Source organism: Anolis carolinensis, chromosome 4, assembly GCF_035594765.1.
Source record: "Anolis carolinensis isolate JA03-04 chromosome 4, rAnoCar3.1.pri, whole genome shotgun sequence".
Taxonomy (NCBI): Eukaryota; Metazoa; Chordata; class Lepidosauria; order Squamata; family Dactyloidae; genus Anolis; species Anolis carolinensis.
In genome coordinates this window covers 39,817,769-39,833,356 of record NC_085844.1, presented here as the reverse complement: position 1 = coordinate 39,833,356, position 15,588 = coordinate 39,817,769, and the positions used below count along the sequence as shown (strand labels likewise).

General features: G+C 36.4%; 1 protein-coding gene across 1 annotated transcript in view; it reads left to right on the top strand.

Annotated features, from left to right (window-relative positions):
• The window catches only part of kcnb2 (potassium voltage-gated channel subfamily B member 2), a 192,111-nt gene extending 177,916 nt beyond the window's left edge, over window positions 1–14,195 (top strand). The window contains exon 3 of the mRNA XM_008108584.3: window positions 6,141–14,195. Coding sequence (XP_008106791.1) covers window positions 6,141–8,300 — 2,160 coding nt within the window. The 3' untranslated portion in view covers window positions 8,301–14,195. The remainder of the gene's footprint in view (window positions 1–6,140) is intronic.
• Window positions 14,196–15,588: the final 1,393 nt, after the last annotated feature.

The window sequence follows — 15,588 nt, the reverse complement described above, 5'->3', positions numbered from 1 at the left end:
CTGGAAATTTTAGCTTAAAAAATCCCATTATTTGTTGGCCTTTCTTGCCCTCTCCCTCATTACACCTTAACTGTTATAAAGCCAGCAACCTGTTGATAGTGACAGGTTTGTGGCCTTATAGTGTATGTTTGTGTAGAACCAAAGATACTGATGGCATGATATAAATAATGTCAATCCAAGGGCATCTTCCCAACTACTTTTGCATGGTCCATAAGTATTTGCCATGAAAACTGCCATCCTAGCTAACTGATAATTGCCAATTGCTTGCTAACTGCTTGTCGCTGTGGATCCATTGGCCCATATCTGTGCTGTCCTTCTGCATAAATCTATGCATATTTACTAATGACATAAATCATCCTTCATTCAAAAGGGCTTTCTTCTGCATAAATGTGCATTAAGGACTAAAGCCTTTTAATATGGAACTAGGGGTTTGAAATCAACCCAAGGACTGTCAGGCAGCCAAGTTAGAGGAATCAGCCAAGTGTAAATCAAAAAATAATGATGGAGTTCTGTATCTATCATACTTTTCAAAATGTAGTTGAATAAGGGAGCCTGTCTAACAGATAATGATAGATATTCATTTGGAAGAAGTTCAACCTCAGTATGCATGTTATATTATTATGCTACTGTCAAGGCTTACAATAGGCAGAGATGACAAAAATTGATGTTGATTTATGATGCCTTAAACTAAAAGGGAATGTGGTGCAAGATAAAATTCAAATCCTGTGATTACAATTAGAAACTGAAATATGAGAATTAATACCTGCACTCCAGACCCATGTGGACACAAGTGGATGTGTAGACTGAGAAACCTTGTCATGGCACAGTGGCAGCTAGACCAAGGAAGAACAGACTTGAAGCCATTTTTTCCCCAAGGAGAAGCTCAAGGTCTATAAACATTAGTAAGAGCCTTAAGTGTGTGCCACACTCCATGAGCAAGCTATTCCCTGGAATGACCAGCATATGCAAGTGCAAATCTCATCACAGCAAAACTTTGAAATGTTACTTCCAGACTCCCTCAGCTAGTATGGTGACCATGCCAGCTGGGAATTCTGGAAATTACAGTCCCATAAATGACATTTCAAACTATCAAAGGTTCTCACAGTCTAATTTAATCTGGAAACTGTTTTTAATAAATAACTGTAAGCTGGAGCCCCATGTTGATATAATAAAAAATATCTAGACCTCTTATCAGCCTTATAACTATGTCAGCCTACCTTCTTGCTACCTCTAATCTAGGCCACCGTGTACTACTTTCGGTGTGATGTTAAGTTTCTATTCAATCTATGCATAAAGCTTTCTTCTGCCAGCAGTCAGGTTCCATTAATTCCCAAAGTCTTTTCAGATCTGAGAAATCCAAGTTCAAATCCTTGCTGAGCTGTAAAGTTTACTCAGTGACCTTGGGCAAGGCACTGTCTTTTCAGCCTAACATATCTCACTGTGTTTCTATAAAGCTAGAACACCCTAGTCTTAGCTCCGTGGAGGAAAGGCAGGATAAAAGTAGTGTCTGTGGGGTAAGATTGTCACCAAAAAATAACTCAGTATTCTAGTTTTATCATACTTCATTTATTTCTCTGAGCATATGTTTTAAACATCACATTCTGTGTATGCAGTCCAGACAACAGTTGTGTTTCAACCCACAAAAAATGCACTTTTAAGCTCTTAGGGCTATTTTATCTGTTCACCTATTTCCAAATGTCTAATTATTTGGGCAAATGAACATTCCATTTTACATATTGCCTACTTTTGGGATATAAATACATTGCCTCAACAGCCATTTAAATTATATAGATTCATGTAAATGTTAATTATCTTGTACCCATTGCCTATGATAATTTATTCAAAACCACACTTCTCGACAGCTCAATGAAGTGCTGGTGTCTGCTTCTTGTTAATCAGAGTACTGACTGCATTTTGCAGTCTTTCATAATTCTGTAAAAGCCAGTAGATATTCACTGCATGATCATTTCTGGCCCAAATTTGTGTCCAATACATTCTCCAAAGTTCAGTTTGCAACATTTAGTTACTTACCTGGGTCCAAACATTACTGAACTATATGGTAAACAAAAAAAGTTTAAAAAAAAGAGTTAAGGGTTGCTATTTCAGTCCATTTGAAATTGACTGCATTTTGCAGACTGGGACCACATGAACTTGACAAACCATTCTGACAGATAACCACTTGCTCACTAAAAAGTTGTAAATGATCGTTTTTATGCAATGCACAAGGTATTTACTTGTGATTGTATATCAAATATTCTCTTTCTTAGATTGCATTCTCTGCTGAGTCACCTACTTTCGATTATTCATGCGATACTTCTAAGCATACACTTTGCTAATTTCCCTGTTACTAATGTGGTATTTAGCATCAATTCCTAACAAAGCCAATGTAAGTCCATGGAGAAATTCATAATGAACTTAATTGACTTGAGCCTCACACTCTCTTGTCCAAATGAGATGACTTGTCTTGTACATCTTGTACTTACTACTGTTCATCTATCATCCATCACAGAGCCATTAATGTTGTGTCTGGATGGCCTCCCATTCCTCTCCAGTCCATTTAAAAAAAAATAAACCTCAGCTGACTTGGTATTCCACTGTAGTATTGATTAGGAATGTTTACGATGCTCAAAACTGTAATGCCATAGGAAAATAGCATGATAAACTAGATGATTTATTGCTGAAACAATAAATTAAATATGCATTGCACCATGGACAGTGAATTAACTATGGGTGGATCCAACTTCACCAGCTTACCCTTTGATGCTTCTGGGATCTGGGGAGTTATATGGAGCTGGTTTTCTTGTTGGACTGCTTCGGCAAAAAGAAGGGAAGAAATTCCTACCACATTGGAAGGCATCCACAGTATTTAGACCTATGTGAAAATCATGCAGCCCTCTGGAGATTGTTGGATTGCAAGTCCCATCAGCCCTTGCTATGATAGCCACTGGTGAGGAAAGCTGGAAGAAGTTGACAGTTAACCGCATCAGAAAAACCATGTGTCCTAGCCCTGGCCTATATGACTAATAACAATAACAACAATGCAAGTAACAAAGGAAGCACGTAACCAAATTAAAATTAAATAAATTGCTTAAAACTGGGAAATACTCACATTGCTTCATGTTAATATTGTATACTTCTTAGAATAAAAATAAGACTATTGAACACTGTAAAAACAATTCTACTTACAATGAGATCAGTTCAGATTGAGGTAGCTACCTACTGAGTGACCTTGGGCACTCTCTAAGCCGCAGAGAAAGGCAATAGCAAACCACCTCTGAACAAATTCTTCCAAGAAAGCCCAGGACAGGTTTGCCTTAGGGTTGTCATCAGTCAAAAATTACTTGAAAGCACAAAACAAAAATGAAAGCCTAGTATAATAAAATCAGCTCATCTAAAGTTTTACAGAAAGGAGGAAAACAGACCTCTCAAAGGGAAGGGGTTTCACACTTATGTGCTAACAGTAGAAGTTCACCAAAAAAAACCCCAACAGACAAGTTGCCAGTATATAGACCATTTGAACTGTCAATGAACCCCATTTGTTCCTTTTCAACATTATTTCAGTAATGATGTAAAATAGTAGTGACTCATTTATTTGTCTATAGCAAATTCTTGCATAGGATTCAAATTAATCATAGTGTTCTACAGCATTCTCTCTGTTCCCGTTACCTTTCTATAACAATGTTCAAACTATTCCATTATAATGATGGGGAAGGTGCAGAACCAGCATACAACAAAGCCATATTTTAATGATAGGGAACAAAATCTGAAGACATAGCACCAGAAAAATATTAAATATTTAATTCTAAAGCAACAGGGATTTTTCTTGAAATTCACAAAGTGCTTCAAAAAATCAAAATTTTATCGAGGAATGTTATGCAACTCTTATCTTGCAATAATAATGAAATGCAACTTGCAAAACAAGAGACATGTCATCTGTTTGCAGTATTTTCTGAAAAAGTCATAGCAAAACCACAGATTTTTTTTCTTGCATTAGTGAAAGGATAAAACAGGGTACATACAAAGAGTGTAGACTCAAGGGTGGTTTTGGCAGTTCCTTCCTCTGAAATATAGTCTGCAACACCTAGTATGTGTTGGTTTTTCATCCAAGAACAAGTACAAAGATCCTAGTACTTTAAAATAAAACACAGGGTTTTATTTTTAATTTAGTAAAATCTGCTTGTGAAAAAAAATAGAGTATATGCCTTTTATTATCATTCTCCCCTGAAGATTTTCCCTTGGAGAAGCTCTCACACTAAACATCCAGGCAACTTTTGGAACATAGGGAACTTAAAGAGCAGAGTGCAGACTCTTGACGGTTTCCGAGAAATATGTATGAGAGTTTTACTGTCTCTCCTACCTTCTTTTGCTCTTTTTCTCTGCCTATCATTTCACTAAATCTTAATTGAATATCAAAGCAGAATACAGTTTGCTGTAACACTATTAGTAAAAAGCAGAAAATTACTTAAGGACTTTTCATGAGGGAAATATTGCATTTTCAAATGCTGCACGAATCCATTTAGCCTAACATTTTATCAAGCCTGTCCATTTTCTTTTCACTTAGAAATAATTGAACTAATTACTAAAATGTGAAATATTAAAGAATGTTGAACTTCTTCCTTCTTGTGTGATATAGACTATGATTGGGAATGATTTAAAGACAAGTTCAGATAGTAGAACAATGCTTGAAAAATGTCTCCCAATGATTACTGTACATAGTAGGTAGAACCTGAAATCTTGTAATTTACAGAATGGATTATTATTATTATTATTATTATTATTATTATTATTATTATTATTATTATATCCCACTATCTCCCCAAGGGGACTCAGGGCAGTATTTGCAGTTATTAGCTGCAACATGGAACCTACTGATGAGACGCACTGCAGACAAAAGCAGTTGTGTTAAAAATCCTGTGTCCATTAGTCAAAATGTATAGTGATCTTTTTCCTCTCCAGGTTTGATAGAAGGTAACTTTCCATCTTAGAAATGTGGACTAATTCATACATAGTTGATTAATGTGGACTAAAAAACAAGATAGTGTAAATGTATTCAAGTTGTGACATTAATTTCTTCTTTTAGTGTTGTATCCACTGCCATATTTCTACACTCACACAAATAGTGCAAATATGTCATTTTATCAAATGATGCATATAAACTTTCTGACATTGTAACTAAATTATTTGCCTGGTCTAGAGATAACTCTGTTGTGGTTTCTTGGAATCTATTAATGATTTGTTTATTTGGAGCAATGCCTTGCTCTTTTCCAGAACTTCATGGTAGATAACATCTTGTGAAATAAGTGTCAAATAATGAAGGTACTATTGTTGCTGTTACACTTGCAGCTGCTGCTACTACTGAACGTAACTTAAACAGTGTGTGCCAAATAATATCCACAAAATATTCAAATTATCACTATTCATATATTCAACTTTTTTGTCAACTAGATGGATTTTCACTGCAAAGGCTATCAGACCTTCAAGAAAGCAAGGTCACTAAAATATTGGCAATTTAAACTTATTGCATAGATTCTCCACATACACACATAAATTAAGAAGTGAAAAAGTCAGGACCATGATCTGTCTTGGAACACAATCATAGCTAGTAACATTAGCAATTCTATGGATGTTAAAGATTACTGAGGACTAACTTTACCCTGACCTACTTTGTGCCAGCATAATGGGCTATAGGTTTGAACTGCTCTGTGGGCAGATCTCCAAAATAAGACACCAGAAAACAGTTCTGCCATCAGAATAGAAATTCTGCTGTTGGGGCTTATGTCATATCTAACCAATTAAAGCCAATGTATCTTTGAGTTTGGATTACATTTTCCATTATAGAGATGGTATTTATAGGATTAGAAGTCAGTAACTGAGCAGTACAACCCCATGTTTCTGAAATAATTCCAGTTGTCATCAGTGAGGGTTATGCTCAAGTAAGTGTGTATAGAACCACTGCCTAAATTAAGGATCATGTTGTTGTAGTTCACAGAAAGCCTTTCTATAAACCAGTCAGATGTACTATATAAGGTAGCACGTTATCTAAGGTAGCATACTGAACATGATGATCTGCAATCTTCTTATTAAATTTCAAACACTCATTATGATTTGCTAACACCTGTTTTGCTATTTTTGTTTTACAGGTTTTGGCCATTGTTTCCATCTTATTCATTGTGCTGTCCACCATTGCTTTGTCACTCAACACGCTACCTGAACTTCAAGTAATTGATGAATTTGGCCAGCTAAATGACAATCCGCAGCTAGCACATGTAGAAGCCGTGTGTATAGCTTGGTTTACTATGGAGTATCTTTTGCGTTTCCTGTCATCTCCAAACAAGTGGAAGTTCTTCAAAGGTCCATTAAATGTGATTGACTTGTTGGCCATTTTGCCCTATTATGTCACAATTTTTCTTACGGAGTCCAACAAAAGTGTGCTGCAGTTCCAAAATGTCCGCCGTGTTGTTCAGATATTCCGTATTATGAGAATATTGAGGATCCTTAAACTTGCCAGACATTCAACAGGACTTCAGTCTTTAGGATTTACCCTCAGGAGGAGTTACAATGAACTGGGCTTACTCATATTATTTTTAGCAATGGGAATTATGATCTTTTCCAGTCTTGTATTTTTTGCTGAGAAAGATGAAGATGCTACAAAGTTTACAAGTATCCCTGCATCATTTTGGTGGGCTACCATCACGATGACTACGGTGGGTTATGGGGATATTTATCCCAAAACTTTACTAGGTAAAATAGTTGGAGGATTGTGTTGCATTGCTGGAGTGCTTGTAATAGCCCTTCCAATTCCTATCATAGTGAACAATTTCTCAGAGTTTTACAAAGAGCAAAAACGGCAGGAGAAAGCCATTAAAAGAAGAGAGGCACTTGAGCGAGCAAAAAGAAATGGAAGTATTGTTTCAATGAATCTAAAAGATGCCTTTGCTCGCAGCATGGAACTGATTGATGTAGCTGTAGATTCTGGCAAAACTGAGGAAGCAGCCAATTCAAAGGAAACTCCTGATGATAACCACTTATCCCCAAGTCGTTGGAAGTGGGCCAGGGGTGCATTGTCTGAAGCAAGTTCTAATAAATCCTTGGACAATAAATACCAAGAAATAAGCCAGCGGGATTCCCAAGAACAACTAAACAATGCTGCAGCAACCTCCAGTCCCCAACACTTGAGTGCTCAGAAACTTGAAATGTTATATAACGAAATTACTAAAACTCAGTCTCAGCCTAATCTTAATTCACCCTATCAGGACCCATCAGCCCAACCCCTGTATGAGGAAGAAATAGAAATGGAAGAAGTTATTGGACAAGATGACCCATTAGTATCAGGACCCAGAGATGTAGTCACTGACATGAGAAGCACTTCCAGCATTGACAGTTTTGCCAGCTGTGCAACAGATTTCACTGAGACAGACCGATCCCCCCTTCCTCCATACTCCAGTTCTCACTTACAGCTAAGGTTCCCAATGGAATCTGCCCATTTAGAAGACCAAAGAGCAAGGAGTTCCCAGTTTTTATCATTCACAAGAGATAAAATGTTTGCACCTAGAGACGTGACCTTTGACTACAGCCCAGTTGATACAACCATGAGCATGGATAACACTGGCTCCCAATTCCTGCTTCATGGTCATATGCACTTTGACAGCTCTATGGAGAGTCCCAAAAGTTCTCTAAAGGGAAGCAACCCATTAAAGTCAAGGTCTCTCAAGGTTAATTTTAAGGAAAGCAGAGGAAATGCTCCACAAACACCTCCAAGCACTGCAAGGCCATTGCCAGTTATGGCAGCAGGTGACTTTATGCAATCAACCCCACAACATATCAGCACTATTCTTTTAGAAGAGAATTCACCACATGGGGACAGACCCTTGTTAGGTGCTGATGCACCAGTGGTTAGCCAAGGAACTTCAAAGAAATCATCCCCACTTTTTCCGAAGCAACGGCTTTTTACTTTCCCTTCAAAAGAAAGAAGAAGCTTCACTGAAATGGATACTGGAGAAGAAGAAGACTTCATGGAGATACCTGGCATAAGACATGACATGCAGGAGGATACCAAGGAAAACTACTTTGGGGATAAACACAAAGATGGGAACCATTTAACAGAAGAGCCTCAAGTCAGTTCTTCTTCACCCAAAAGCTTGGGTCACAATTGTACTCAAGACATTTATCGTGTTGGTGAGGAGGTACAAGGGGACAATAGTCAAGAAGGTCACAAAATGGAAAACCATTTGTTTCCCCAAGAAATCCATACAAATCCCGGTGAAACTGATTTTTGTCCCACACGGGAAACCAGCATGTGACTAGTTAAAAGAGCAATAAATTACAAAACTCATTTCTTAAAACTGCAGTTAGTAATGCCTATGAACTAAAAGACGGGAAGCCTCAAAAGTACCTAAAATGTTATTTTTGCATGGCATGAGGAGTTGTTTAGTTTAAGTACTGTTTAATCTAAAAGTGAAAATTGCTTTTTTGTAACAAAAAAAGAAAATCAGGATAAAAACAATTCAAGAACAGTGAGTAAAATAAAGAGCTCTTTTTGGAGCCCATCTTTCGCTTATGGTTGTAGATAAGTTTTTTTAACAAAATCTTTTAAACTTTTTTCCCTCTCAAATTCTGGAATTTGCACATGAAAGGATGAAATGTCGATGCATGTGTTTATAATGATGTGAAATAAGGTGCTTTGAGCCTGCAAAATGCATACGTTTGTAAATAGTTGGGTCGATGGGGGAGACCTATGGCTATCAAGGATCTGTGGAAAACAGGTTTCCTGAGACACAGATATTTCCTTCGCAGTCTGCTGCCTGGAGGATTTGTACAGACTTATGTTGCAAAATTGCAACTTCTTCTAAATGCATCTCACCTATCTTGCTTTCTGTTTAAAAGCTCATCAACTATAAGCTGTTTCTTTAAGTAGATGACACTGTTCCTCATTAATCTGTTAGTTCTGACGATTTTTTTTATTTGTATAGTTTTCACAGATGCACTTGCAAGCTTTGAATAAAATTCTGTTAAAACTCTGCAAGATTTAATGACCAGAAATTGAAATTTCAGTATAATAGCAACTGCCAAATATCAAGACAGACAAGTTCCCATTATATTATGTAATAAAACTATTTTTATGGCAATGAAATGTGCCAAACAGCCATGAAAAATGATGGGTTTTTTAATTAAAGCATTTTATATTACTATTGAAATAACTGAATGTACAGTACTATTGTTAAAATCTTACTATTTTTGGAAGACAGATTTTGTTAATGAATAATGGACATGCACTTCTTTGAGAGCACTGTGTCATTTGCCCACCATCTTCCATATTTAGGCACTCGAATTATAGATATTCTCCATTTCACAATACCAGTGTGATTACCCTTTCCTGAGAACAGTCAGAAAACACATGTCCAGAAATAGTACCAACTCTCATTCAACTCTCACAAATCTCAAACACTTTTCAATAGTGTGCATTTTATCTTTAGTTCCAACTAAAGTAGACCCATTCAATCAATAGATTTACCTATAATTTGACTATCCATTAGGATTCAAGTCAAGCTAAACTGAAGATTTCCATTAAAGAATCGCTTTAGGAGAATTCATTCATATCAAGGGGCCTGTTTGATTTTTGCAATTAGCAGATCTAAATGTAAATCATTTGAAATTTCAGTCTCTGATGGCTATTTTCTTCTGTCACAATGTGTTCAGTATTGCATCACAGAAGAAAAACTCTCCTTTGAAAATCTCAATATATGACTGGAGTTTTCCAAGTCTGTATTTTATTTTATCCAATTTATTGATAATTCTCTACAGATTTAAGATGTGATGTATTTTTTAATTTAAATCACAAAACTCAGTACTGCACTTTATCCTGTTTCGTCTTTTCTGGTTAAAAAAAAAAGATCCACAGTATTTTAATTGTTTTATTTACCATCAACATAAAACCTTTCACTCATTTTATTGAGTGTAGTCCCTCCACAATTTGTATCAAAAGAATAGTTATATTGTAGCAGAGAATTGCCAAATTTTCTTATGAATTTGGTTTTTATAAATGACATTTTTATTTTTACGTTACTACATAGCAGCTTTTAGCAGAAACAACAGCCCTGATCTTAGTCCTGATTTTAGGTAATGATAATACTTCTGTTACAATCACATGAAAGAACATCAAAATTACATTTATCTATTTGGACCAAAAAAACCCCACATTTTTTAAAAAAAATACCATTTAAATCTTTTTAGTATCTCCTTTTACTCTTAAATAAAGAATGTTCAGGTCTTTTTTCTGAGGAATATCAGTCCTGGAATTAAATATCATTTCTAAAAACGGAAAAGCAATACCTGGTCATTAAGTCTCTATGCATTTGTTCTTCATGGCTGTCCAACTAATTCTATTTTTTATATAACTTAATTATGTGGCACTTTGTTTAATCTGTTCAGTGACTTCTCCTGTATTTCACAAATATTGTTTATTTATATTATTTCACTTATAGATATCCACATTGACTAGTTTTAAGACGAGTAAGCTTTTTAAATACCTTGTTCTGTAATATCTGTACATTTTTAAACATCATGCTGTCCTATTTATTTTGCCTTTATTACAACTGTATAATGACCACACACACAAAAGGTGAAAATGAAACCTTGGCCTTAGGTTGCATATGAGAGTTTGATAAATGATTTCAATGAAATTATTATTTATATCAGAATCTTTACACAGTACAACTCCGCTGACCATCATGACTCCTCTGGCGCTAAAGTTAAGGCCAGCAAAGCTAAAATACACTCTTTTCATGTGGGATAATTCAAAGAGTGAATTTTTAATACAAGCCAGGGAATTTGGTGAGCTGCAGTCCATAATAATAAATAATAGAAATAATATTTTTTTTCTGTTTGCAGAACTGTTGGTGTACCATGTCAGATAGATTGTTGATATTCTCATTCACAGAGTTTTTTAAAGAGCTCCTGACTTGTTTCAGTCCATGGATTGTAGTTCCCATTTCACAAGCCACATATGTTCTGCCCTTTGAAAATACTGGTATTTCATGAAAATACCAAGAGTGTATTTAAGGTTCTCTGGTCCTGATCTTATAAATTATAAATTCAGCTGGTCTCGCTAAAACATCACCAGAAGAGGATGGCTTGAGAATACAAACAGTCCTCCACATTTGCAGGTTTAATTTTTGTAGATCCGATTAATAACAGATTTTATTAAAATGTTTTCTCTAGAAACCTCCAGGTCCTCCACTATGCTAGAAGGTGACCACAGAATCGTGCTAGAGGACCTAGCAATTCCTAGAGAAAACACCATTCAAGGAATCACTAGATATTCCAGTACAATTCTGTGGTCAGCTTCTGGCAGATGTTGACTGTAGAGTCATGCTGGGGGACCTAGATATTCCTAGAGAGGTATCCTCTCAGAAAAATAATAGTAATTTTTATTTTTATTTTTTCAATTTTGTGGGGTTCCTGTGCCCCTAACCCAGCAAACATGGAGGGCTAATTGTACAGAAAAGGAAATGTATGTGCTGATATGAGAACGACTAACATTTTTTTTGGAACTACAGAAAGGTGAGAATGTTAATTGTAGAGCATATACTGCAGAATAAAAAGCCATCAACTTACAGGAACTGTAGAACTATAAATACCTCTCTACTGACTGCACAATGCCCTCTTTCTAAAACTAATATTAGAATGGAAACTCACAGAACTGTAGAGCTGGGAAGGGATCTCAAGTCATCAAGCCAAACCTCCTGTCAATACAAGAAAGAAGCATGTTGAGGTAAGCCATGTAAACAAATAGCACAACATGGCATGCAAAGCAACCATCCAGAACTATACATCTAGATTATGTTTTAATGCTTTGTTATTTTACTCAATTCTAAATGAACAGTTATCATGCTGTCAGTTTTAGCTGGAGGCTGGTTAACGGTGTTAATGTTTCAGTTCTAAAGAAACATATTTGCACAGCTTTGGGGGTTCTCTTCCAGCAGAAAATCACAAAAGGGATGCACAAACATTGCATTTTCCCCTCAGTTCTTTAAATAACCCTTCAGAATACACCCAATCCCCAATAGATACTCCAGGAGAGTTTCAGAGAGGCATGGAGAGTTGCTCCCAACCATCTAGTGAAATAGCTTTCTAGATATTGGGTTAACACAGCATCTTAGCACTCTGGTAATGGGGGATTTGCAAACTATGATATACAGGGATATAATCCATCTGAAAGGCCACTGTGACATTCAAAGGATTGTTCATTATGGAATCAAAAGCTACTGAGAGGTCAAGCAATGTCAGTCTGAGAGCAGCAGTTCTGCTGCCAACCCACCCATCCCTGTTTTGGAATTAAGATCTAGTCCAGCAAAATTTAAACTAGTTGTAACAAGAAATTGAGTGCTGTTCTCTTCAGGTAGAAATGCTTTTACAATAAATGAGATCCTACTCAGGCCTACAGGATATTTTCGGCCCACATGTTGAATGTAAATGGCTGCCAGATTAAATCAATTCATAAAGAATTTCCTTCAAACCAATGTGTGTTCACCCATGTCTTCTACAAGGAGCATGGAAGAGCTTTTCCTAATACTGGCTGTTCTTTGAAAGGACCATTTCTTTGTGCATTTCCACTTGTTTATCTTAACACTGTTCTATTGTGCTCCTTTAACAAGGAGGTTTGGAATTTGCTGTCATGGAAGAGATGATGCCTTGGATCCAAAGATCCACAACTGCAAGCTGGAAATACTTTTGTTCATCAGCTGTAGAAGATCTCGATACACATTGCCCATTACTCAAGAGGAATTTCCTTCTCAGAAAAGCCAGATAGCTGAAAAATCAAGAGATCATCACACACACGTATTTTAGAAGGAAAAGCCTCTTCCATGCAAATCTCAGAAAACAGTAGGCAAATCTCCAGTCAATCTCCAGTCCAAAACATTATTTAAAATGCAAAAAAGTAACAAGAACATCCTTTAATAAACAACAACAATAATAATAAATACTTTATTTGTATTCCACCCTGTCTCCCTGAGGGGACTAATATGAATTAATATGAATTCAAACAAAGCAATTTTTCTGTTGTTTCTGTCAATTTAAAAGAAAAACGCTCTCATACTAGATCACTGAGAGTAGGGCAGAGTTGTAGCATTATACTTCTATATATATTCTCATGAAATTATGCAGAGCTTTACCCACACACATAATATGCAAGTAAGCACCAGTCATGCAGATGACATTAAAGCACTTAGGGATCGATTTTCCATACAGAACAGAGCTCAGCACTTAGCCTATTGCAGTGAGTTAATTGTAAATAACCATTAAATATGTTTAATTTCACCTTTATAATGTCTGTGTTATCATGTATTTGTTTCATATCTACAGTAGGATGAACTCAGTTTAAGTAACTTTAACTCTTCTACTTCTTCTACTTCTTCTTCTTCTATGTATGCTACAAATGCTGCTGGGGAAAAAGCACAACAGTATTTATTTTTTAAATTTTTATCTTGGCACAATAGTTGTGTCTTGACTATTGTTCAATATTAAGGGAATGGCAGCATTTCATTGTAAACTGCTATACTAACAACATATCCTCATATATTTTTTTAATGGAAAGAACATACTTTCAGTAGAAATACATGCATATATGATAAGTCTCGTCTAATCTCATTCATCTGCCTTTACAAAATGCCCCATCTAAAATGGGAGAGTATGCTGCTTTTGTTGTTTGTATGATTTGTCTTTTAAGAATGGGGGAGGGCTAAACATTACAGTGTTCTTGTAGGGCATTTTGCAATGGTAACAGCATCAGACATGCTTTGTTGCATTACTGTATTTACTAGAAATGTGTTGGTTTTACCTAGTTTCCGTAGAGAATGCCACTTTTAAGTTTCCTGCCCTCTTCTGTCCATTGTATTCCATTAATAGAATATCACATGCTACAGTATTCATATCAATATTTCCATATCAGCTGCATTTTAATACCATGAAAAGGAAATGTGGTTATTTATTTTTGGTTATGCTAGATTTTGCTGATCAGCTAACTATTTCTGCACCAATCAGCATATAAATATGCATGTGGTAGTCTGTATTGTACAGTTGTTCAACATCAAAATACTTGTTTATTTTCTGTCAAATGTCTGTAAAATTAATGGCATTGTTCTCCATTTCAATCTGCCAGAATAAGCAGAATAGTAAATAAATGTGTAAATGAATCATCTCTGACTCATTTCAGTTCTCTGCATGAAGTCACTTTGCATTAAACATTACATACATACTAAAATGCCAATCCATAGTAACTTTTGGTTTCAATGACCTTTGATTGGGGGAGAGGGGAGTACTTGTTGGAAGATGCATACAGAATAATAGAAGAAAAGGAAAAGTGTCCATCTTGCAGGGCTTGCGAATCCATGCAAAGCATCCCAAGTAACATTGTGGGAAAAACCTCCTGGAAAGAAAAGCAGGAAAGGGTAAGCCTGAAGCAGTGAAATATGCTGCCACAGAGTGTTATGGAGTCTCCTTCTGTGGAGGTTTTTGGGAAAAGGCTGGATGACCATCTGCCGTGGGTGCTTTCATTGTGGTTGCTACATGGCAGGAGATTGGACTGGGTGGCCCTTGGGGTCTCTTCCAACTCTATGAGTATATGATTCTAATGTTTTGTAAATATGCCTGCCCCTGGACCTCTTAACCTGTCAACTGTGGACCCCAAGCGGCCCAACGAATGGTCTTCAGCAGCTTTGTGAACCATACTCCGATAGTATGGATAGTGGACCATCCGGTGGCCTAGGAGATAAAAGCCTTGTGACTTGAAGGTTGGGTTGCTGACCTGAAGGCTGCCAGGTTCGAATCCCACCCGGGGAGAGCACGGATGAGCTCCCTCTATCAGCTCCAGCTCCATGCGGGGACATGAGAGAAGCCTCCCACAAGGATGGTAAAACATCAAAACATCCGGGCGTCCCCTGGGCAACGTCCTTGCAGAAGGCCAATTCTCTCACTCCAAAAGCAACTCAAGTTGCTCCTGACACAAAGAAAAAAAACCAGATAGTTCACTAATAATGGGTTTTAAATGCAGGACACACAGAGCACAATCTTATAAACAGCCTTAATTTATATTTATTGCACTTCATCTTAAATATCTGACTCGAGGGCAAGGGAAGGGATATGATTTTTGAAAATATTTAAGATAATTAAGTTCTAAGAAAAGGAACAATTGAACTCTAGATAAAATACTAAGCTGAACCAAATCCAATGCCGAGAAGCAAGAAACCCAGAAAAAAATGAGCTTAGCAAAGGATGATTCTGATGGGGAAATAGTGAAAGATATAATTTAGCATCGTGTCCATCACAATTTAAAGCAAGATAATTAATCCTTGAGGATCTCTAAAGCAAGAAAAAAGCTAATTTCATGTTGAGGATTTAGATTTAGTATGACAGTACAGAATTAAGGCTTTCCTTAAAGGGCATTCTCTTTATGGTAGATTGTTGGGTTTTTAAGTCGTTTTTAAGAATATACCATAAATGAAAAGAAAGGGAATACGGGAAAGTAGTTAAGATTATATATTGAGTAGGCAAATAAGAAATTACACACTACAATTGGATCCACCCTTAGAA